Here is a 25,972-nt window from a genome sequence, read left to right on the forward strand (position 1 = left end):
GGCAGCTCCCCTGCATTTCAGGCAGAGTCTCTCCTAGCCCTACCTGGAGAGGCCAGTGCTTGAACCTGCAACCTTCTGAATGTGAAGCAAATGCTCTAACCAGAGCTACAGTCAACGCTCCAGGGCTCTAGAGGTTTGAAGGTCCACCATTCTTGTGTCCTTGAAATGTATTCCACCCTCACCCCATCCTTTCCCTCTCCCAGTCACAAAGTAGAGCACTACTTTGATACCTCTGCTCATTTCGCACGTAGACAGGCTTCAAAGAGTTTCTTGGAAATTAAAAGCAGTCGCTTTAGGGTTTTTTTGGTGTGTGTGTGTGTGCGTGTGCGTGTGTGCGTGCGTGCAAGCAATGCCTGTGAAAATGTCTTTGAGCCCAGGCCGCCTTATGAGTTATGCCGATTTCAAGCACATATATGCAAGCGGAAGTGTTCCTGGAGGATCCTTATCTCTCTCAGGCTGACATATTATGAGGAAGCTGATGGGGAGGGGGCGATAGGACAGCTGCCTGCGCAATTGGCAGGTGAGGATGGTTCTGCCTATACAAATGTGAGCCGTTTCCTCACACAAGAGGCTTTGCAGGGCTCCTTGAGAATTATTAGCTCATCTTCCCCCCTCCACCCTCCGCATAGTAGCTCATATTCCATCTCCACCCCTCACCCCCGAAAGAGAGACTGGCTATCAACTTTTTAATTTCCTTTCATGACAGTGCCTGCACATTGTCTCGGCTGGGTAAGTAAAACTCTGGGGATTGTTATCTTTTATCAGAAAATGAAGGCCCGGCACGGAAGGCAGCAGTAGCCTCCCTTGCCATCCAGTCATCTGCTCTGAAAATGGTTGTGATCCTTGGTTTGAAGATGGTTTGCCGAGCGCCGGGTGAAATTCAAGCACAGCAACTCCCCTTCTCCTAGAATTTTCATAGGCAGGCATCCCCAAACTTCGGCCCTCCAGATGTTTTGGACTACAATTCCCATCTTCCCCGGCCACTGGTCCTGCTAGCTAGGGATCATGGGAGTTGCAGGCCGAAACATCTGGAGGGCCGCAGTTTGGGGGTGCCTGGGTCAGGGGCTTGGCTGCAGGCGGCAATCTGATGTGATCCTGGAGCCATGGAAAAGATGGCAGGCAGTGTGATGTAGTGGTTAGAATGCTGAAATGGAACCTGGGAGACTAGGGTTTAGACGACTCCCCCCACTTAGCCATGAAGCTCACTGAGCAGGGCCAGCACAAGACATTTTGGCACCTGAGGTGAAGCACAAAACGGCACCCCACCGCCACCAGGAAAGGAACAGGTAGGTGAAGATCTGCATTCTGGAACAGGGTGGGGGAATAAAGATCTACATTGGGAACTGGAGGTGGAGGGGTGGGTGGGAATCAAATCAAGCTTCCCTGATGGTTGAAATCAAATGCCATTGGGGGGGGGGGCAGGGGAAGGGCCTGCTCTGAATCATGCCAGGCAAGTGTAGACCTGTGGAATGCCCTCCCACTAGAGGTCAAAGAGAACAATTACCAGACCTTTAGAAGGCATCTCAAGGCAGCCCTGTTTAGGGAAGCTTTTAATGTTTGATGGATTTCTGTATTTTAGAATTTCTGTTTTTTTGGAAGCCGCCCAGAGTGGCTGGGGGAACCCGGCCAGATGGGCGGGGTATAAATAATAAATTATTATTATTATTATTATTATTATTATTATTATTATTATTATTATTATTATTATTATAGACCCCAGAGGGCAGCCCCTACCATTTCCTCCCTGGGGGTGGGAGGAGACCAGCAGGGGGCTGCTGAGGAGGCAGCATATGTGGCCCCCCAAGGAGTGTTACAATGCATTCCTTGGAGGCTGGATCTGTTGCCCCCTGCTGCCTGAGGCAGCCACCTCACCTTGCCTGGCACCTACGATTCATGCCATACGTTTAAAATGCAACAATACCACTTTAAACAGCCGTGGCTTCCCCAAAGAATTCTGGGAGCTGTAGTTGCTTTTACCTCCATTGCTTTTACCTCTATTGCTCTCCATTGCTCTCCCCACAGCACTGAGGACAACTGTTTCCATTTTGTGAGTTCTCAGTCTGGAACATTATTGCAAACATAAATTTCTTGCAAAACTTTGTGTACTGTGATAGTTTATTACCACCATTGCAGTTAAACATGGAAGCATTCTTTGTAGGCAAAAAATACCTGGAGGGGTGAAAGGAAAGGAAGACCCATGGCTGGTGTGTGTGTGTGTGTGTGTGTGTGTTTCATATGTCAAGTAACTTAGTACTAAGGAAGAGGGGGTATTAAGAAGGAAAAGAGATTCAACATGGGCAGAAGAAGCAAAGGGGTCAGAAACTTCTGGCACATGGGCAAAATTTAACCTATGATGCTGTATTCTAAAACCTGCATTCATTGTCATATGAGGCAACAGATGTGGGACAGGTAGAGATGTGGTTGATGAGCAGGGGGTTTCCATCTTGCTTTGTCAATGTCTCCCTTACATCTCTGGGGGCCACCTCCTACCTACCTGCCAAACGGGGCCAGAAAGAAGATAAACATCTGGCTCTCAGAGCGCAACATAAAAAATACAAAACGAGATAATAAAACAAAAACAAACCAAAAATCCACCCTCCCACAAACATATTTAAATGGCCATAGAATGTTTCATCAGTCAAGGGCCTGGTTATAAAGAAACATTTTCACCTGGCATCTAATGATATGCAATGAAGGAGCCAGGCAAATTTCCCTAGGGGAACATTCCACAAATGGGGAGCCACTGCAGAAAAGGCTTATTCTCATGTTGCTCTGGTGGAAAAGGCACATAAAGAAGGCCTGGGTCTGGAGCCCTTTAAGACTTTATAGATCAAAACCAGCACTTGGAATTGGGTCCAGCAACTACCTTAATACCCTCCCAGTGTCCCTATTTTCCAAGGACAGTCCCAGAATTATGAAAGCCATCCCAGATTCTGATTTGATCCTAGAATGTCCCTGTTTTCCCTGCCAGCGCTGCTACCACAAAACTCGGGGAGGAGGATGAGCTGGCACTTATCCTGAGTGGTGGTGGCTGCAGTGGCAGCGGTGAGGGAGCACCCTGTTCCTTCTCCATGGCCTCTTCAAAGCTGCTTCTGCAGACCTCCTCCATTGGGAAAGTCATAGCAGCTGCTGGAGAACAGGTGAGGAGGAGAGGCTGCCATTGCTGAGTCCCATCCCTGTGTAATGCACTACCTCTGAGGGGCGGGCAGAGGGCAGGGCCACCCTGGGCAGGAAGAAATGGGGAGCAGAGCAGAGTGCAATGAGTCTTGATTTTAAAATAATAATACTTTGTGCATCTGTAATCTTCTCCCTTTTAAAAATCTATTTATAAAATTGGGATTAAGGGGTTTTCTCAGGAATGGAGGGTGTGTGTGCACTGTGTCCCATTGGTGTAGTGGTGGCGGCATTTGCTCTTATCCTGATAGGAAATCCTCTGAGGGGGGTGTTGGGGGGGGTATGTAATTGGCAGCCAGCAGGGCTGTCTTAACATATCTAGCGCCCTGGCGCCGTGATGCGAAGATCCCTCTGGCGCCCCCCCACCCCGTTTCCCAGTGCCCGCCATGCAGCTACCGTGGGCACCACAGTGCGGCGCCCTACTGGCGGTCCGGCGGCCTGGTGCCCTGCACCACCCAGCTTTGCCGTAGGGCTGGCCCTGGCAGCCAGTGCGGGATCACCAGGATTGGTATCAAATGTTCAAACGTGGAGCTGCCTCTGAAGGCAGTTTGTAAACTGGTGCAGAATTCGGCAGCCAGGTTGCTCACCGAGGGAAGGTGGGTTGAACATCTCATGCTGATCCTGGCCTGACTACACTGGCTGCCAATGGCTCAGGACCACTACCAGGGGTGGGGGATTACGGTAATTAAAGCAGGGTGGTATAATGAGCAAGCCTTATTCTGCAACAATATCTCTGTTTAAGTAAGCCTCGGTTTGAGTATTTTCAGTTTAAGTACTCCACGGGCCCGTCTGGAATGGATTCATCCACTTTCCATTACTTTCAATGGGAAAGTTCACTTCAGGTTAAGTATGCTTCAGGTTAAGTACGGACTTCCGGAACCAATTACACTCATACCTTGGGTTAAGTACGCTTCAGGTTGAGTACTCCACGAACCCGTCTGGAACAGATCAATCCACTTTCCATTACTTTCAATGGGAAAGTTCACTTCAGGTTAAGTACACTTCAGGTTAAGTACAGACGTCCAGAACCAATTATCGAGGTACCACTGTATATTTTAAGGAAACCATGTTAGCTTCAGTCTTAGCTTCTGAATGAAACATAATTTTCTCACCACCAACCCCTTGCCTCTAAAAATCTGATTATTGTAGGGAGGCCATCTGGAACAGAATGGCATTGGGGTCTGGGGGCTGCAGCAAGAGGAGGGATCTCTGAAATGGAGACCTCCCTTGCATAAAGACATGCCTTCCATTTTTCCAATATGCAGTATTAACCATTGGATCCAAACTAAAGCGGTACCTCGGGTTAAGAACTTAATTCTTTCCAGAGGTCCGTTCTTAACCTGAAACTGTTCTTAACCTGAGGTATCACTTTAGCTAATGGGGCCTCCTGCTGCTGCCGCGCGATTTCTGATCTCATTCTTAACCCGAGGTACTATTTCTGGGTTCGCGGAGTCTGTAACCTGAAGCATCTGTAACCTAAAGCATCAATAACCCAAGGTACCATTGTATAACTGAAATGATTTCCAGTAGTGAAGTGGAAGTAGGTCTAGCTTTCCTTGTCTGCATTTTCTTGCGTGAGCCAGAATCCCAAATTATAATTTAATATCCTCACAAGATTCTTCTCATCTAATTCTGCTTCTCTGCAGAGGATGTCAGCTGCTAGCTCCATGTCTTGGTCCAAAATTGTGATGGAAGCAGCAGTTTCTGGTCTGGTTCTTTGATGGCCCAGTTTGGCAGACATAGTCTCTAGTTGTTGTACATTGCTCATTTGCTATTGAGATTGACCTCATAGGTATTTATTCATCTTCTAAATGTATTTGCCACTTTTATCACAGCAGTCTTTTTTTATCAGACCCATAAAGTAACTGTAAAACAAAAACCAAACTGTTAAACGCAGTAACCATAAAGTTTATATGAAACTTATAAATCAGGAGGAAATATTTCAAATAGAAGCTCAGCAGTTTCACAGGTTAGTTTTAGAACAGGCACCCCCAAACTGCAGCCCTCCAGATGTTTTGGCCTGCAGCTCCCATGATCCCTAGCTAACAGGACCAGTGGTCGGGGAAGATGGGAATTGTAGTCCAAAACATCTGGAGGGCCGAAGTTTGGGGGTGCCTGTTTTAGAAGAACTCATTAGCGGATACTTTCTGGCATCTTGTTGAAACTTACAGCATAACCCAATGCATATATACTCAAAAGTAAGACTCTGTTTAGTGAAGTTTTCCCCAAGTAAGTGCACATAGGAATGCACCCTCAAAAGTATTAATGTCTTAGTTTTGTATCAGGATATGTGTGTCACAGTTGTTTGATCAACTCCAAATGAGGGAGCATGTCAGAATGATAGCAGACACAGGATGTTGTTGTTTAGTCGTTTAGTCGTTTCCGACTCTTCGTGACCCCATGGACCATAGCACGCCAGGCACTCCTGTCTTGCCCTGCCTCCGGCAATTTGGTCAAACTCATGTTCATAGCTTCGAGAACACTGTCCAACCATCTCGTCCTCTGTCGTCCCCTTCTCCTACCGTGTTTCTCATATTTTAAGTCATCCCTACAAAATAAGCCATGGCAGGATTTTCCTGAGTGGAAGAAATATAAGACATACCCCCAAAATAAGCCGTAGTGGTGGGAGCAGGTCTGGATGGCGCCATGGAAGAGGAAGATGCCTGTCAGCGCCCGGAACCGGCTGCTGCTGCCCCTCCAAAATGCCCAGCAGCATGCACCGCGCCAAGCGCTGACCCGGCGGCGGGACTGGCAAGAGCCACAGCGCCCGCCGCTCCAAGCCCCGACCCGGCGGCGGGACTGGCAAGAGCCACAGCGCGTGCTGCTCCAAGCCCCGACCCGGCGGCGGGACGCAGCAAGAGCCGCAGCGCGCGCTGCTCCGAGCCCCGACCCGGCGGCGGGACCCGGCAAGGGCCGCAGCACGCGCCGCGTGCAGCCCCGACCCGGCGGGACCCAGCAGCGTGCCCTGCTGAAGTGCCGACAACGTGCCCAGCAGTGCAGCAGCAGCCAGTTCCGGGCGCCGAGCCGCGACAGGAAGAGGAGGGACGCAGCGGGACGCAGCAACAACAACAAAAAACACCCGGCCGAGCCTTCATTGGCCGCCGCGGCTGCCACTCGCTGGTCCCTCCCGGAGCTCCTTTGCGAAGAGGCTGCCCCACCGGAGCTTTGAACTGCTGCGCGCGGAGGCAGCAGTGGTGGTGAGTCTCGCTGGGAGCTCGGCGCCAAGCAGGAGCGAGTGAAGAAAGCCCCGAGCTTGAGCGCGCTGTGGCTCTTGCTGCGTCCCGCCGCCGCGTCAGGGCTTGGAGCAGCGCGCGCTGCAGGTCTTGCCGGTCCCGCCGTTGGGTTGGCGCTTGGCGCTGGCGCTGCTCCAAGCCCCGACCCGGCGGCGGGACCCGGCAAGAGCCGCAGCGCGCGCCGCGTGAAGCCCCGACCCGGCGGGACCCAGCAGCGTGCCCTGCTGAAGCGCTGACAATGCGCCCAGCAGCGCAGCAGCAGCCAGTTCCGGGCGCCGAGCCGCGACAGGGGAGGTACCATACTGTAATTTTTTAACAAAAATAAGGCACCCCCCGAAAATAAGCCATAGTCTTATTTTCTTGAGTAAAAAAAATTATAAGACGTGTCTTATAATATGAGAAACACGGTAGTGCCCTCAATCTTTCCCAACATCAGGGTCTTTTCCAGGGAGTCTTCTCATGAGGTGGCCAAAGTATTGGAGCCTCAGTTTCACAATCTGTCCTTCCAGTGAGCGCTCAGGGCTGATTTCCTGAAGAATGGATAGGTTTGATCTTCTAGCAGTCCATGGGACTCTCAAGAGTCTCCTCCAGCACCATAATTCAAAAGCATCAATTCTTCGGCGATCAGCCTTCTTTATGGTCCAGCTCTCACTTCCATACATCACTACTGGGAAAACCATAGCTTTAACTATACGGACCTTTGTCGGCAAGGTGATGTCTCTGCTTTTTAAGATGCTGTCTAGGTTTGCCATTGCTTTTCTCCCAAGAAGCAGGCGTCTTTTAATTTCGTGACTGCTGTCACCATCTGCAGTGATCATGGAACCCAAGAAGGTCAAATCTCTCACTGCCTCCATTTCTTCCCCTTCGATTTGCCAGGAGGTGATGGGACCAGTGGCCATGATCTTGGTTTTTTTTGATGTTGAGCTTCAGACCATATTTTGCGCTCTCCTCTTTCACCCTCATTAAAAGGTTCTTTAATTCCTCCTCGCTTTCTGCCATCAAGGTTGTGTCATCTGCATATCTGAGGTTGTTGATATTTCTTCCGGCAATCTTAATTCTGGTTTGGGATTCATCTAGTCCAGCCTTTAGACACAGGATACCTGCTTCTAGATGTCAAAACTAGATGTAAGGTCACCAGACAAGGACAAAGAACGAGGAGGCCCAGTGCACTTTTCTTGTGGAGATGGAATGTTGTACAAGTGCATAAATGCATCTTGGATCTAAGTGTGTACAGAGGTGCCAATTTGTGAGGGTGATAACATTGTGCATGCGACATCACAACATCATGTGTATGATGTCAAGATCTTGGAAAGAACAAGGGGCAGAGCCGAACACGGCGACTGCACAACTTCAGTGGCCGACAGCTGCTCCTCTACCTCCTCTTAGTGCTGCCACCAGTGGGAGGCTGCTTCAAGTCTTTCCCTTCTGTGGCAGGAGGAGGGGAAGGGGCTGGCCACTGCAGCCATGCAGTAGTTGGCTCTGCACTTTGCCTCCATGCTTTTTGAACATTGGGGCACCCAGCCCCTGCTCTAAAAATCTATTGGCGCCTAGGACTTGATGCCCCTGGTGTTGTACATGTCTATATAGGTCACTCACAGCTTTAACGTGTACACGTTCAGATTTTTGTGCTCAGCAAGAAAGAAAGAAAGAAAGAAAGAAAGAAAGAAAGAAAGAAAGAAAGAAAGAAAGAGAAGGAAGGAAGGAAGGAAGGGGTGGAAGGGGGGTGAGTTTCTGGTGAAAATAATATTGGTAGTCCCACCTGACATTGTGCCCAATACATATATGATTTTGGCTTTACACATGATCCCCGGAAAATAACCCCCACATAAATTGAGAGTCAGTTGTATAGAGGAATTATGTTGTAGATTGCCTCAGACATCTTCATGCTAAACATTCTACAGCCAATCATTCCAAAACAGAGAAAGTTCATCTGAATTCTTCAAAATTTTCACTTTTTACTCTTGAAAAATCTGGAAAAATAGTATGCAGGGAGGAACAGGTTTGCACCAAATTTTGGACAAGTTTGGATAAGTGGGGATTGGTACAATCCCTATAACAGTGCTGTGGAAATGGTTACATTTACTTAATTTTTATCACACTTTGTGATAAAACAATTGTTGTCCCAAAGTCCCTCAGACCTTGTGGGGGGCCGGACTATAGTATTTTGGGGGGGGGGATGAATGAATTCCTATGCCCCACAAATAACCCAGAGATGCATTTTAAATAAAAGCACACATTCTACTCATGTAAAAACACGCTGATTACCGGACTGTCCGTGGGCTGGATTTAGAAGGCAATTAGGCCGCATCCGGCCCCCGGGCCTTAGTTTGCCTACCCATGCTCTAGTCTAGTCTAGGAGATGGGAGGAAATAGATTTGTCCTTTTGGTCAGCATAAGCATGTATTTACATCCAGTTTGGGTCTGGTTGATCTTCACTTGCTGGTACTGTATTCTTGCTTGAGTAGCAGTTGGTGGGTCTTGCTCTTTGAATAGGTTCAGAATATCACGTTGCCTTCCTTCTGAAGGGGATAATTGGAACCTGGAACAGGGTGTTCTTTCTGTCAGGGAGGGGAATTGTGCATTATTTTGCAGATTGCAATTTTAATAGAAAAAAAGAAACTAAAATACATTTGAAAATGGCTTGTTAGCAAGCAGCCTTTAAATCCTGATCTTCAGCTTTAAGGGACAAAACAACAAAGTAGGCATTTATGCGTGAATTTTGGCAGTAGTTCACATAGTAAAAGTAATGAGAGAGCACGTTATTTTGTCAAGCTTGCTCAGCTTTTGGTGTGGCATTGTTAGCAAGGTCAATGAATCATTGTAGAAGGTCTGAACTGTACTGTATAAAGGGGCGCAAATAGGATCATACAATCATATCATGCAATCATCAAGTCACAATAGCATACAATTATAGTACAATATGCAGTCATGATATATGATATGATATGATGATATGATATAATATAACCATGATATGTGAAATTGTGCTGTCATATCATATGGTCATGATGTTATAATATTGGCGCTGTGGGTTAAACCACTGAACCTAGGGCTTGCCGATCAGAAGGTCGGCGGTTCGAATCCCCGTGATGGGGTGAGCTCCCGTTGCTTGGTCCCTGCTCCTGCCAACCTAGCAGTCCAAAAGCACATCAAAGTTCAAGTAGATAAATAGGTACCACTCCGGCGGGAAGGTAAATGGTGTTTCTGTGTGCTGCTCTGGTTTGCCAGAAGCGGCTTAGTCATGCTGGCCACATGTCAAGCCCTAGGCACTGTGGTTTAACCCACAGCACCACCGCATCCCTGGATATAGGAAGGAGTAATTTTCTTCATTAACATTTATGTAATCATTGACATGATATGATTATGAATGTATGTTATTATTGCCTGATATAATATGACTGCATGCTATATTATGTTTAGATGATTGTATGATATTATTGTGTGGTATGATATTTTGATAATGTGATATTATGATTGTATGACATTGTGCTTGTGTGATATTAATTGTATGATCCTATGATATTATGGTTTGGTGATATGATATTATGAATCATTGTATCATTGTATCATATTATGTTATGACTGTGTGATGTTATGAGATTGTGATTATATGGTATGATATTGTGATTTTATGAATGGTCATATATTATAGTACGATTGTATGGTATGATATAATTGTATAATATGATATTCAAGGGGGGAAGTGACAAGTGGAGTGCTACAGAATTCTGTCCTTGGCCCATTTTTGTTCAACATTTTTATAAATAACTTGAATGAAGGAATTGGGGGAATGCTTATCAAATTTGCAGATGACACCAAACTGGGAGGGGTAGCCAATGCCAAAGAAGAAGAAGAAGAAGAAGAAGAAGAAGAAGAAGAAGAAGAAGAAGAAGAAGAAGAAGAAGAAGAAGAAGAAGAAGAAGAAGAAGAAGAAGAAGAAGAAGAGTTTGGATTTGATATTCCGCTTTATCACTACCCGAAGGAGTCTCAAAGCGGTAACATTCTCCTTTCCCTTCCCTCCCACAACAAACACTCTGTGAGGTGAGTGAGGCTGAGACACTTCAGAGAAGTGTGACTAGCCCAAGGTCACCCAGCATCTGCATGTGGAGGAGCGGAGACGCGAACCCGGTTCCCCAGATTACGAATCTCCCGCTCTTAACCACTACACCACAGAAGACAGAATCAAGATTCAAGATGACCTTAATGGAAGTGAGAACTGGGTCCAAAGTAACAAAATGAATTTCAAAAGGGAGGAAAGAACCAGCTGCACAAATATGAGGTGGGAGGCACCTGGCTTTCCAGTAATACAACCGAAATGAATCTAGGGGTTTTAGTAGACCACAAACTTAACCTGAATCAACAGTGTGATGCAGCAGCAAAAAAGCTAATGCTATTCTAGACTGCATCAACAATATATAGGGTCCCAATCAAGGGAAGTAATAGTACCGCTCTATACTACCTTGGTCAGACCACACATGGAATACTGTGTACAGTTCGGGGCACCACAGTTTAAGGAGGATAATGACAAGCTGGAATGCGTGCAGTGGAGGGCAACCAATATTTATCAAAGGTATGGAAACCAAGCCTTGTGAGGAATGGTTGAAGGAGTTGGGTATGTTTAGCCTGGATAAGAGGAGACAGAGACTGAGATATGATAGCCTCCTTCAGATATCTAAAGGGCCGTCACATGGAAGATGGGGTAAGCTTGTTTTTTTTCCTGCTCTTGAGGGTATGACCCAAATCACAGGGTTCAAATTACAAGAAAGGAAACATCGGGATGAACTTTTTGACACTAAGAGCTGTTCAGCAGTGAAAAGATGTCTTCAGAACATAGTGGCTCTCCTTCACTGAAGGTTTTTAAGCAGAGATTGGATGGCCATCTGTCAGGGATGCTTTAGTGGGATTCCTGCACTGCAGGGGGTTGGAATACATTACTCTCAGATTTCCTTCAATCTCTACAATTCTATTATTCTGCATCATTAGGCGCCAGGTGAAAACATTGCTCTTCTACCTGGCCATTGGCTAATTAAACATACATACATACATACATACATACATACATACATACATATTGTTATGAGTTTGTGGAGTGCCTTGAACCCGCTTCTAATTTTTGGGTGCCAGGTACTGGATTTAGCATAATAAAATCACTCAGGGAATGGGTTAGTTAGGCTGAAGGCCTGGCCTCCCTTCTAATTCCTGGATCCAGCACAGATTCAATCTCTGGAAAAGCCAGGCCAGCCTGGTTATGGCCCTCTAAAGGTAAGTCATTAGGGTGACAACGAGATTGGCTCTGTGCCAGCAGGCAAATGGGAGGGACCCATAGCTGCCAAGTTATCCCTTTTTTAAAGGGATTTTCCCTTATGCTGAATAGGCTTCCTTGCGAGAAAAGGGAAAACTTGGCAGCTATGGAGGGACCCTTCCCTTAACTCAATTAGTTAGAATTAGTTAGAAAGGCAAAAGCCGTTGAAGTACCATTTTAGAGTTTTTGCTATGTGAGCTAGAAAGAAAAAGGTTGCAGTTGGTTAAAGTCAGCAAGCTGCAGAGATGGTCAGAGGCATGTTTTGGAGCATGTTTGATTTTCTGCTTGAATCCTGGGCTGCGGCTGGGAACCCCTCCATTCTAGGGTCAGGGTGCATATACATGTAAATAAACAATATATCACAAAGTCAGCATAGTTTCCTTTGTGTCTCATTTTCTTTCTTTTTTAAAAAAGGTTTTATTTTACTTTATAATACAATACCATAAAAAATGCAAACTAATCTAGACAAAAACAAACAGAGAATAAGAGAAAGAAAAAAACAGAAAGAAGAATACAAAGCCTTCTATTAGAGGTAGATCTTAACCCTTGTTTCACACTGAAGAGGGTGGAGCCTCCCACCTCTCACCTGGGAGCTTTCCTTTATTCTCCCAGTCTCTCACCCAAGGAGATCTTCCCTGCCCTCCCTCAGGGTCCTTCACCAACCATCCATCACCTTCATTTACCCAGAATAGAGGACATAAAAAAAGATGAAAACCCGAGAAGCAAGAGCAAAGGAAAGAAGGGAAAGAAAAGTAACATAAATTTGGAAATAATGAAGAAATGAAAGAGAAATAAACAAAACGGACTTCCAGTTCTCTGTCTGTCAGTTGTATATATAACAATGATTCAAAATATTCAAAGCATTTACTCCAGCTGTTACTCCTGCTAGGCAATGTTTTTTTCCAGTCATCAAATCCAGAGATCTCAAATTTATTCATTTTCTCCTTCCTTACAAAAAGTCTAAGAGGCTCTCCAATTACTGTTATCAATAAATGTTAACAATAGTCTCCCTCAAGCCCAACATAACAACTTTACCTCCAATATTGAGAAACAACAAATCCTTGATCATTATTTCCACAGGGGTCTCTTTTAATATATGACCACAGTTAAAACAGTATTCCATAAATATTTACTTCTTGTATATTCATTAATTCACACCCAGGTCCATATCTTCCTTTCTCGTTTCCATTTCCTCTTCTTCCAAGAGTGTTGGGATATGTGAGTGAGATCATGAGTACCAGCCCCCACCCGCAGTTACCAATCCATGCACATAAATGCCTCAATATGTCTCCTCAAAGCACTACAACTCATGCTCACACCCTGAAAGAACCCTGAAAAACCCAAGCCGTTTCCACAAAGACTCATGCCCACAAGGTATTTAGAGTTTGAAGGGACAATCCATCACCACCTCTGATGTCAAATGTAAGTTGTGCCACAGCAGCCACTCTGAGGTAGTAGCAGGCAAGACCACTGATTTCATGAATGAAACCTCCCACAGCAAGCAACACACAGAGAGGCTGATGCTTCCAATATAAATTATTGGAATTATTATTGTTTGTTATTTTGGTTTTGGTATATTTTGTGTTTTTATATTGTAAACCCCCCTTTGATTTTTGGATAAACGGTAGCATAGAAAATATAATAATAATAATAATAATAATAATAATAATAATAATAATAATAATAATATTGCCCCTTTGAGCATCCTGGCGGCTGATTTTTGCACCAGCTGAAGTTTCCAAACCATCTTCAAAGGTAGCTCCATGTATAACACATTGCAGTAATCTAACCGAGAGGTTACGCATGGTTTCAAAGGGCCCTTTGCCCACTTTTGGGTGTATGACATTGGATGAGTGATAGGTGGTGTAGTTGATTGAGGACGGCTGTGTGAACAAAATGATCCAGTCTGAGCCATCCACTTCAGACTGTCTAATGCTTGGGATGGCACTGTTTTGGGGAATAAGTCATTAGATGGACTGGCAGGGGGTTAAAAGAGCTGTATGTATTTTTGTTCTAGACACTGATAATCACAAGTGAGGAAGCTTCAGGAAGGAGAGGCCTCTTGTTTGATTAAACATCAGCTCCCCACTTCTCTCTCTCTCTCTCTCTCTCTCTCTCTCTCTCTCTCTCTCTCTCTCTCTCTCTCTCTCTCCGGTTCAGGAGCATGTGAAGCAATAAACATCAGCTGAAATAGATTTGGTGCCCAGGGGAAGTTCCTCATTTTCTGCAACTCTCCTCCCAGATGAATTGTGGCTTCTGCCGTCTGTGTGATCTCATTGTCTGCCACTGGACCATGAATTCAGCCACCAGGAGCAAAATTGTCTTATCGTACAGGCAGGCGGGTTTTGCTTGTAGCAATTTTCCCAGAAGAAGAATGGGGGTGGCAGAAGGTAGCCTCATTAAAGGCTACTCCATCCGTAAGCACCTTTGCCAGCTGGGATGAGCTGTTTAGGTTTCAATGGGGCATTGGTGCTGCTTAAATGGGAGGAATTCAATTTAGGGACATTTTATACCCTGGCACAGATGTGGCTGCTGGCAAGGGAAAATAAATCCTGGTGTCACAGGAAGCTTTGCAGCGGAGTTGGGGAAACTCAGGCCTGAGAGCCTGAATGCAGCGCTCCAGGCCACTCTCTCAGGCCCTCAGAACTCTCCTCAGGTTATGCCATATTCTCAGCTACACCAACTCTTCCCAGGCCACACCCCCTACCAGTCCCGGTTCAAACCCTCCTCTTGCTTGCCCGGATGGAGGGTTGAGAGGCGTGTGTGAGAGAGTATGTACAGTGGTACCTCGGTTTACAAACACAATTGGTTCCGGAAGTCTGTACTTAACCTGAAGCGAACTTTCCCATTGAAAGTAATGGAAAGTGGATTAATCCGTTCCAGATGGTCTGCAGAGTACTTAAACTGAAGCGTACTTAACCTGAAGCGAACTTTCCCATTGAAAGTAATGGAAAGTGGATTAATCCGTTCCAGACGGTCTGCGGAGTACTTAAACTGAAGCATATTTAGCCTGAAGCGAACTTTCCCATTGAAAGTAATGGAAAGTGGATTAATCCGTTCCAGACAGGTCCGCGGAGTACTTAAACTGAAGCATACTTAACCTGATGCGAACTTTCCCATTGAAAGTAATGGAAAGTGGATTAATCCACTCCAGACATGTCCACGGAGTACTTAAACTGAAAATACTCAAACCGAGGTGTACTTAAACCTAGGTATGACTGTAGTAGAAATGAGCCTACTGCACAAAAGCAGCATTTACATTTGTTGCTCCTCCCACGTCTGCAGATATCTGAAGAAGTGTGTATGCACACGAAAGCTCATACCAATGACAAACTTAGTTGGTCTCTAAGGTGCTGCTGGAAGGAATTTTTTAATTTTGTTTCTGCACTTTTATCAGTATTTGGTAATAAGTTTTGTCCTTCTCTCATAATACTAGAACTCAGGGCCATTCATTGAAGTTGAATGCTGGGAAATCCAGGACAGGCAAAAGGAAGCACTTTCCCCCCAAAGTGTAATTATGCTCCTGCAAGAGGAGTAATGGACACCCACTGAGATGGTTTTAAAAGAACATTAGATAATTTCATGGAAGATGAGGCTAATAATAATTACTAATCATAATGGCGATGTTCTACCTCTGTCAGAGACAGTATGCCTCTGAATACCAGCTGCTGGGAACTGCAAGTGGGAAGTGTGGTTTTGCATTCAAGTCCTGCTTTTCAGCTTCCCACAAGCATCTGGATGTTGACTAGAGGGATTTTGGCCTCATCCAGCAGGCTCTTCTGATGTTCTTAAAAACGTTTCCCAAGAACTTTGATCAAGCTTGTTTTCTGCTGCTCCAAAGGGTTGGACTTGAACTACAGTGGTACCTCAGGTTAAGAACTTCGTTCCGGAGGTCTGTTCTTAACCTGAAACTGTTCTTAACCTGAGGTTCTACTTTAGCTAATGGGGCCTCCCACTGCCACGTGATTTCTGTTCTCATCCTGAAGCAAAGTTCTTAACCCAAGGTACTATTTCTGGGTTAGCGGAGTCTGTAACCTGAAGTGTCTGTAACCTGAAGTACCACTGTAATGGATTCAAGTTATAAGAAAGGAGATTATGACTGAATGTTAGTAAAGACCTTTTTACAATAAGAGCTGTTCAACAGTGGAATGGGCCACCTCTGAAGGTGGAGGCCTTTCCTTCACAGGAGGTTTTCAAACAGAGGTTGGATCTTGCCATCTGCAAGGGATTCTTTAGCTGTGACTCCTGCATTGTAGGGGGTTGGACTAGATGACCTTTGGGCATCCTGTCCAACTCCATAATTCTTTGATTATAAGTCAAGGGCCATAAATATGCAACTGGTTAATACATGTATGAGATAAACGACACTTGTTTTGCGCATGGCTTCAATGGTGAGAGAACAAGATCCATTGATTTTCGCTTTTCTTTCCTCAGCCAGCCCAGAACTCTGCCTCCAGCATGAGCCTCGCCTCTGACTAGGTCTTGTCTGCTCCTCATTAAGCCACTGAAAGCCCTCATCTCCTTTCTGCTGCATGGCGGCTCTTCCGGAGTAGGGGAAAGGAGGGGGAACAACAAGCAGCTGCCTTCTTTGTGAGCTGAGCCAGCATCTCAACGGAGGGAAAAGGGAAAGAGAATGTTTATGCTCTTCGCGCTGACATAGAGGGCACTAGAGGACAATGAAATTGTCGCGGCAGCTGCAAGGTGAGGGGGGCTGAGGACTGTGAAATGTGCTGCTACGGCTCTGCCTCCAAACTTTACCTCCTGGGTTTGTATTTAGATTCTGGACTTTTGGAGACAGGCGCTTCAGAGGCAGGAAAGGCGAAGAGGGAGGCACTTTTTGACCACCTGCTTATAGAATAGGAAATTACGTTAGTTAGTTTAGCTGTTAAATTTATGTCTTCGCAGTAGGGCTCTGTTCCGATGGCATGAAGTAGTCACGACAAACCGGTAGATTCCTATCTGCTGCAGCCTTCATCTGCCTTCACAGCCGTTGTAACATACCACTTGTTATCATCCACCTGTTCTGCCGTTGAGGACTTCCTGGATCATTCTTTGTCTAGCTCCTTCCCTTTGACCTTACCGCCTTGGGGTGACCCTGCTGGGAGTACGAGATTCTCGACAGCTTCGCTCACAAGGATCATAGGAACATGCAAGCCCACTCAAGACAATCTTACTCGGCTACGAGTGATCGCCAAAGAAGAAGAAGAAATTTATGTCCTGTCTTTCCTCCCAAAGGAGCTCAGGGCAGAAAACAACAAAGTTAGAAAAGAAGAAAAGTATTACTGTTATTATTATTCTAATCTTTATTAAGGCATCATGCATGAGAATAGCTTCAGAGATTGGACAAATGCATGGAGGAGAGGGCTGTCAGTAGCTCCTGGCCTCTATGGCTATGCTCTGTATCCAAGGCCCTCGGAGACAGTAATGCTTCTGAATACCAGTTGCTGGAAGTCACAGGTGGGGAGAGGGCTTTTGTGCTCAGCTCCTGCTTGCAGGCTTCCCACTGGGACATCTGGGTGACCACTGTGGGAATAGGGTGCTGGAGTGGATGAGCCATTGGCCTGATCCACAAAGGCTCTTCTGATGTTCGTAGATATCCAGAAACAAAATGGATAGCTGCATCTATTGTAATAAATCTTCCAGTAAACCTAATAACATGTAGGGTTTGCTCCACTTCTCCATAAACAAATTGTTTTTTTCTCCTATCATATCTAACCCCTTACTAATTTAAGCATATATACTAAATCCCAAAGTTTCATAATCTATCACATGAGCAGCTGTTAAAAGATGTATATCTACTGGCAGCACCAAGTCTTTTTCAAAGCCAAAGGGTATAATTAGGGGATCTAGGGGTAGTCTGTAACCTGTGAGCATTTCAACCTCATTTTTCAGCTCCTTGCAAAATGTCTTTATCTTGGGTCAGAACCAAAATAATGTGGGTCATATCTGCTATTGCTAACTTACATCTCCAGTGTGTTATTAGCATTTGCATAAATATGGTGTGTGTGTGTGTGTGTGTGTGTGTGTGTGTATGAATTGCTTTTACACACACACACACACACACACACACACACACACTCTTCTAGTACAAATCCAGACTGTGAAAGATCTCAAGTTTTTATTTAAAATGCATCTCTGGGTTATTTGTGGGGCCTAGGAATTCATTCATTCCCCCCCCCCATATAGTCCAGCCCACCACATGGTCTGAGGGACGGTGGACCAGCCCACAGCTGAAAAAGGTTGCTGACCCCTGGCTTAGGGCTTTCCCCCTATTTATTTTGTGTAGTTCTCTGAACACTAGTATCTCACAAAATCTGCTGATGCTACGTTTTTGGGGCTACCCAGTTGGTGCTCACCCATTTATTTATTGCATAAGATTTTTATACTGCTTGATTAAAAAAAGAACAACAACCCTCAAAGCTGTTTACAAAAAAAAGCTGTGCAGTGCCATTTCTACAAAATCACTGGCACTCAAAACCTGAACATTGGAAATAGAAGGGATGGCAGGGCCTGCCAAAGACAGTTTGGCACCTGAGTCAAACCACAAAATAGTGCAACCACCCCTCACCAGTGAAGAAGAGGGGAGTGACGACATACATCAGGAACATGGAAAAAAATGAAGATAAACATGTGGGGATGGGGTGGGAGGAGCCCAGCAGTGCCTCCTATCCACCAAGAGGTCACTGTAGAGGTGATATTGGGAGCAGGGGCTGCCAAGGAGGCAGCAGATCTGGTCCTCAAGGAATGTGTTGCAGCTGACACTGGCACCATGGCGGTGGCAGCAGTGGGCAATTTGGCATTCATTGGAGGCTGGATCTGCCACCCCTGTGGATTCTACTGCTTAAGGTGGTCACCTCACCTTGTCTCATGGGTGGGCTGGCCCTGAGGGATGAGGGATGGTGATGCGTAGTATTAGTACAGTATGAGCAACTGAGTTCATTATATTGGCCTTAATGAATTAAGAGTGGGGAACCTTTTTCATTTCAAGGGCCACATTCACTTCTGAGCAACCTTCTAGGGGGCTACACACCGGTGGGGGGGGCATGGTCAGGGGCAAAAGTATATGGGAGAATGAATACTTATTTTGCCTTTGTAGAATAGACTAGTTCTGCACACACCTCTCTATCATTCCTGCAGGCAAGCAAGAGCCGTCATCAGAGTTCAAAGGTGTATTCCAGCCAGGCAAAAACACTCAAGTATATGTGAAGTATGGCTGAAGAAGGGTGTGGTCTGGGCCCGGGGAAAAACCTGAGTGCCAGGTAGAAAGGCCTGGAGGGCCACATTTGGGTGGGGTTCCTCACTCTTGCTATAAATTAATGAGTGGCTTAATCTTTAGTTTTGTAGCTAGGTGGGGTAATTTGGGAATTAAGGAACAATAGATCAACACTTTATTTTCTATTTTGTTCTAGGTGCTGTTATGTGGCATTTTGGGCTCCATAGGTTGAGTGAGATCATTCTGAGCTGCTGAAGCACACTCTGAATCAGCTTGTTAGGTGACAAATGGCTGCCCCAGGGTTAGATGCTGGCTTAATGAATGTATTTAGCGTGCTAGCAATCAGCCTTCTCACATGAGGAAAATAATTTAAAATATAGATGTACACGAAAGACAATAGTCTATGCTGAAAAGCTATACTCCTTGCTCAAAGGTTAATGACTAATCACAAAAACATGCACCAGCAGCAAACACAATGGATTGAGAACAAACAAATATTCAAACACAGAAAAACTGAAATCATTCAAATGGGGGGGGGGTAGCCAAAAACATAATTGCCAAGTATCGAAGAGTTAGATGAAAATATCCCTTTTGGAAGGATAAAATTCAATTCAATTGTTTTGACTTTTGCCTTCGCCTATGGCAGTTCTGGGAAACCCTTTTATACCCCGAGGGACATATTCTCTTCTGGACAACATTCCAAGGGCCACATGTCACTGGTGGGTGGGGGCAGAGGGAAAAGTGGGTTGAGCAATGAAGGCAAATTTCCATACAGTTTCCATACTGTTTTCATACAGTAGGCTAGTTTCTATGCACACACAAGAAGCTATCTGCTGTCCATCCAGGCAAGCAAGAACACACTCCACTCAGGCAAAAACACTCAAGGAGAATGTGAAGCACAACAGTTCATATGAGGCCTGGGAAGGGAATGTGTTTTGGAGGGGAGAGATATAAGGGGCAGAGGAGGAGACTTGGAGGGCTACTTTTGGTCGTCAACCCGAGGCCTCCCATGAGGGGTGCCAACTTGAATAACATATTGTGGGGGCCCAGGTAAACCCTGCCTGACATAATCCATCTCATGACACAGTGCACACACACAATCTGAATGGGAATACCTACCAACTTTGTGGGGGCCAGGCCCACTAAAATATTTTATTATGGGTTACCGAAGCCCCCATGGCCCCTGGAAGTTGGCTCCTATGTGTCCCACACCTGGCATTGGACTTGAACCAGTAGCAACAATCTGTGAAACAAAAGTGCACCGCCAATTCTTGATGTGAGCATTCTACAAACATAGATCTAAAAATGAGGGAGTGCAATCAGTATGTTCCAGTAGTGCCATAAGGAATATCACCATAAGCTTAAAAAAGTTATTTTTCAAAAACTGCAGAGTCATGCACATATCACTGCTTACTGCATTGTTCTTTCTGCTGAATGTGCCTCTTATAATTTCCCTTTCTTACTGAATTTATCAGTTTGGGAAAACAAAATCACTTATCTATTTTAATTTAAATCTATCCATTCTTAAGGAAATCAGCCCTGAGTGCTCACTGGACAGATCGTGAAGCTGAGGCTCCAATACTTTGGCCACCTCATGAGAAGTGAAGACTCCCTGGAAAAGACCCTGATGTTGGGAAAGATTGAGGGCACTAGGAGAAGGGGACGACAGAGAACGAGATGGTTGGACAGTGTTCTCGAAGCTACAAACATGAGTTTGACCAAACTGCGGGAGGCAGTGCAAGACAGGAGTGCCTGGCGTGCTATGGTCCATGGGGTCACGAAGAGTCGGACACGACTAAACGACTAAACAACAACAACAACATTTTAATTTGTAATTTGTTTGAACTCCCATTTTATTAAGGCTGGCACCTGATTAACAAAACCTCAAGTTGCAAGTCTATGCATGTCAACTCAGAAGTAAGTCCTGTCAAATTCAATGGGGCCTGCTCCCAGGTAAGTGGAGTTAGGATTGCAGCCATAAATCAATGAATCATATACAATCAACAGTGCAAGCTGATCCGTGATTACTCAGAAGCCTCACCAAGTTAAATGGGACGTACTGTACTCTCACTTAAGTGCACAAAGGATTGCAGTGTGAAAGCACAGTCTTATACATATCTACTTAAAAGTAAATTCCACAGAGTTCAATGGGGCTCTCTCTCAGATGTATAGGATTGAAATCTTGGGGCCCGTCTGCACTATGATAGCACTGTAAACAGTCATTGCTTCCCCCACAGAACCCTGGAAAGTGTAGTTTGTCAAAGATGCTGAGAGTTGCCAGGAGACCCCTGTTGCTCTCTCACACACAGCTATAATTTTCTGAGTTTCTTGGGAATTGTAGCTTTGTGAAGAGAATCTTGCATGGACCCTGCAACTACACTTGCAGCTATATAGTTGCTATTAATTAAAAAAACCCTCATCATTCAAGAATTATAAAATAACTAACTAACTTGGGCTGTATCTTATCTTTTTGCCCTATGCACAATTCTGAAGTGGTCCAAGCAGGAGGAAATGATATCTATTCCAGCACCTTGAAACAGAAGGATATTGTTCTGTTTGCATGTGTGGAAAGTGGGTCTCTTGTTGCATGCCAGGCAACCGTTTGGCCCAAAGGTAGCCCACTCAGTGCCTACCAATTGTCATCATGGGCAGTGGTCAGTGATGATGGGAACTGGAGTCGAACAATATCTGGCTATCATTGTGTTGTCTCCAACACTAGTCCTACTCAGAATAGATACACTGAGTACGACTAACTTATGGCAATTAATTAAACCGGGTCTCCTCTGTGCAGGACAAACGTTGCCTGCAGACTTTTAAGCCGAGAGTCTCAGGTGGGCCACTGAAATAGCTCCAGAGTTTGCCTAGGCAGGACGAGGAAGGGAGGGTGGCTGTGCCTATAGGGAATGGTGGGGCTGCAGTCAGGGAGGCCAACGGAGCCAATGAGAGGACGAGCCAGTAATAAGGCAGGCAGGTGAGGGCTGGCTGAGGTTGGTCGGCAGCGCCCATTCTCCCTCAAGCCCAGCCTCCAATGAGAAGGCGACCCTCATATTGAGAGACTCTGGGGAGTAGTTGCTAATCGAAATCTCGGGCAGCACTGGCCCAAACTGAAACGATATCCCTCTCTTGTCTGCAGAGCTGGCTTGTGCCTGCAACACTAATTTCAGCACCTGGACAGCTCCTAGCGCAAGAGGAACGCGGCCGCCTCGCTGCCTTTCTTTCTTTTCTTGCACAATGAACTTCGCCGCCACCGACGTTGGCGGGACGCCTCCCTGGCGCCCGGTCTAACAAGCAAGCCAGGAACCTGATACGCTCGCCCCCCCCCCACGCCCGCCCCACACCTTCTCCTCTCCTACGATCAATAGAGCTCACCAACCACCTTTTCTGCTTAGGCTGAAAATGCCTAGAAGCCTGGCGCTTTGCTCGTAAGCGTTAGCAACCCACTCCTGCCAGCCAGCCCAACCCGCCCCTTTTCTGGACACCAAGCCCTTGGGAAGGGGCGTCTCCCCTCCTCTCCCCCTCCCTGCTGATTGATACGGGGCTTGGCTGGGAATCCTTGTAGCGCTGGGTGGAGTAGGCGCCGGCGATTGGCTACCCGGCAGTCAGCTGCCTGGGCTTTTTGTGCGCTCGCGTGTGTGAGTGTGTGTGTGAGAGCGTGTGGAGGGGCGAGGTTCACAAACTGGTTGCTCTTGACGCTTTCATTTCGTTTTCTCCAAGGCTGGAGATTTTGGACGGAGGAAGCCCTGGAGGAGCAGAAGGAGCGGGGCAGCCGCAGCTGCTGCCCCGACTCTGCCTCACTCCCCTTTTCTCTATCCAGCAAAAAAAAGGGGGGAGAAGCCCCAGAAGCACAAGATTTCCTCCTCCTTCACCCTGCCGGTGCAAAAAAGAAAGAAACAGAATAAATAACCCCAGGGCGCCGGTGGATCCGGCAGGCTGAGCCTCGGGAGGGGAAGCCCTTCGTGGCTCCTACGAAAAGCCAAGGGCGAGACCTGAAAAGGGCCGTTGCGGGAAGTTGAGCCCTTCCTCCAAGGACTGAGCCTCGCCCTCACCCCCATCGTTTGACGGCTCCCACCCTTTTCCTCCTCCTCCTCCTCTCCTTCCTTCTCGCCGAGCCTCGCCCCTGCGTGGCGGCGGCGGCAGCAGCTGCTTAACCGCCTCCTCCTCCTCCTTCTTTTGCTGCCTTCAAGCTCCAGCCGCAGCCAGCCAACCTTCGCCAGGATCGCAGCAGCGGCGGCAACCCAGTGAGCTTCGCTCCCTCCCTCCTCCTCTGGCGCTGGGATGCGTCTTCCTCCTCTCGGCTCGGCTGCCAGCTTGGAGTGCTGCGACGCGCTTGGAGCACTATGGCTCGCTTCGGAGACGACCTACCCAGCCGCTATGGAGGTGGTGGCGGGGGTGGTGGTGGTGGCGGCGGCGGGCCGGTGGTGGGCGGCGGAGGCCGCGGCAGTAGCCGCCAAGGACCCCCGGGCCAGCCTGGCCAGCGGCCCCAGGTGTACAAACAATCTAAGGCCCAGCGGGCCCGGACCATGGCAATTTACAACCCCATCCCGGTCAAGCAGAACTGCTTCACTGTCAACCGCTCCCTCTTCATCTTCAGCGAGGACAACGTGATCCGCAAGTATGCCAAGAGGATCACGGAGTGGCCATATCCTTTGCTTGGCAGACGGTGGGGGAGAGTTTGGAGGGAGGCGGTTGGGGTCCGAGACTCCAGCAACGCGTGGGGACTGTCGCTCTCCTCCCGCCCCCGTGGCCCGAGCACAGGGTAGGCTGAGGGTGCCTTCTGGTGAATCTGGACCGTTCACGTGTCTTTTTTTTTGCGCGAGTCGAGGGAATGGGGTTCATGGACAGTTGGGGGTGTTTTTTCAGGCGTGGTTGTATTGGCGAGGCCGAGGGTCGCATATCATGTCGTGGTTGGGCGTGCCTGGTCCTCTGGGTGAGCCAAGGCCGGACTCCTCTCCCCCATCCCCCAACTTTAGATCAAACTCTTCTTAGACTAGATAAATGATTTTTTTTTAAAAAAAAAGTGGGAAGGGGCCTCTCGCTGCAAGGCGCCCCCCCCCGCTGCGTGTCTGTATAGCTTTCCGGGGACACCTGAGGAAACATGAATGGGGTCTTCCTCTCCCCTAGGGAGCACTAAGAGGTTCGCGGCAGTGTGCTCTCCTCTCAATCTCTGGAGTATTTTCCGCCACCTGAAGCGACAGGTTAACCTCCCTAAACGTTGCCACACCTGACTTGATTCACTTTCCTTCCTCATCCCTCTCTCCAGCTGTTTGTGTGGGTGTGGGTGGGTGGCAGAAATCTCAGGGTGGGGAGCTGGTTTATTGTTGTCTCCCTTTGGATCAATAAGGCTGATGAAACCTCCCTCTCTCCCCTTCAGTTCAAAGCCTTAAGTTGTTACCACCCAAAATAAGTCAGTTCTTTATACCATACATTTATTAGGATTTAAATAAGTTGGTTCATGTCTCTTAATCAGCCACTGTATCAAGTAAACTGTGTGTCACACAAGCAATATCTGCATTTGGGACAATGCAGTTCAAAGCCCTTCTTGAAAAGACTGGTGTAGCTGTTGATTTTGCTGTGGAGTGTGTGTGTTTTTATATTAGGTGGTGTGGCTCTACTTCAGTTTTGCACATTTCACTGTGGCATTGTAGAAGCAGTACCTTTCTTCAGAATTCCTGTATGCTCTTGTTAGTTTTAGTTTGTTCTTTTCATTTGTGTTCTATGTCAGGATAATCTCACCAGTGCTGGCAAAGTACTTAGATTCTTGTCCTGATAGCTGGGCTGTAGAAGACTTCAGGGTGACCATCACTTTAGCTAAGACTATCACCATTGATTTCTTTTAAAACCAATTCTGGTAATTGGATTAGATCAATTTTCTTCTTTTTTAAGAATTGGGCATGTTTCAGTATATTGTAACCAATCATGAGTTGTAAATTGTTGACATGTTATTGATGTCTGAAGGGAATGCATTTTCGAAAAACTTACTTCAAGCCAAAATCCCTAATTGTAGGAAGCTACACAAATGTGCTGGCCTTCTACAATGTAAATGTGTGTGCACACAATTGTATATGGACAGAGCAAAATCTTCTGTACACACACACACACACACACTGTGCTACAGCCAATTAAATTTTACTAAGAGCAGACCCGTTGAAGATAATGGACCTAAATTAGTCATGTCCATTAATTTCAATGGATCTGCTCTGTGTATGTTGAAACACTGGATACAACCTGATTGTGCTATGTCAGCACACATGGCAAGCAAAATATCTCAGTTTTTACACCACCTGAACCCTTTACACAAGTAAATAGCCCCATTTGCTATTTCAGAAGCCTGCTCAGTTTTGTAGATCAGGTGTGCCCATGTCTGACTTCTATGGAGCTGAAAGGACCATAGTCTGTGCACACTTCCTCTATCTCTCCAATTGACCTGACTCAAGAGGAGTCCCATCCTAGGAACAAGTCAGACTGTCAGTTCACCTGGCTCTTTGTTGTCTATACTGAGTGCAGTGTCTCTCCAGGGTTTCAGACGGGGATGCTCTCATTGCCGTACCTGGAGATGCTGGGGGTTGAACATGGGACCTTCTGCATGTGAAGCAGATGCTGTAGCCATTGAGCTATGGCCTTTCCCTGTGCCTTTCTTCCTTTCATGTTGTAAGGAATTGTGGCCATGGTAGCGGAACTGTCTGTAGCAGAATGAGCAGAAAGGAGGTAATTCCGCCCTGAGCTTAGGGTTAGGTTGCTAAATAATCCCTCCCTCCCTCCGTGTGTGTCCAAATATGTATTGGCAGATCTGCACTAGTGTCAGGAGTGTGCTTTCATGGCAGTATTCCCAGGGGGGTCCTGTTGTTTTCTTTTTATCTGAAATCATATAGCTAATGCTCGCAGAACAGCAACCAGACCTGCCCTTAGCAACATGGCAAGCTGTTCCCCTTCCCAGTTGAAACTGTGTGCATGCAGGGGAAGTATTGACAGGGCAAACAGAATCCACCAGATTGCTGGAAGAGGCGAATTAGAAGGCATCTGTGCTGCAGCCAAGCTTGGGATAAATGTACC

General features: G+C 46.6%; 1 protein-coding gene across 2 annotated transcripts in view; it reads left to right on the forward strand.

The window, feature by feature from the left end:
* Positions 1-22,442: 22,442 nt before the first annotated feature.
* The window catches only part of CACNA1B (calcium voltage-gated channel subunit alpha1 B), a 326,623-nt gene continuing 323,093 nt past the window's right edge, over positions 22,443-25,972 (forward strand). For both annotated transcript variants that reach the window (XM_088664972.1, XM_088664973.1), the window contains exon 1: positions 22,443-23,561. In XM_088664972.1, the coding sequence (XP_088521098.1) occupies positions 23,260-23,561 (302 nt within the window). In that variant the 5' untranslated portion in view covers positions 22,443-23,259. The remainder of the gene's footprint in view (positions 23,562-25,972) is intronic.

Source organism: Zootoca vivipara, chromosome Z2 (assembly GCF_965207765.1).
Source record: "Zootoca vivipara chromosome Z2, rZooViv2.hap1.1, whole genome shotgun sequence".
In the NCBI taxonomy this organism is placed as follows: Eukaryota; Metazoa; Chordata; class Lepidosauria; order Squamata; family Lacertidae; genus Zootoca; species Zootoca vivipara.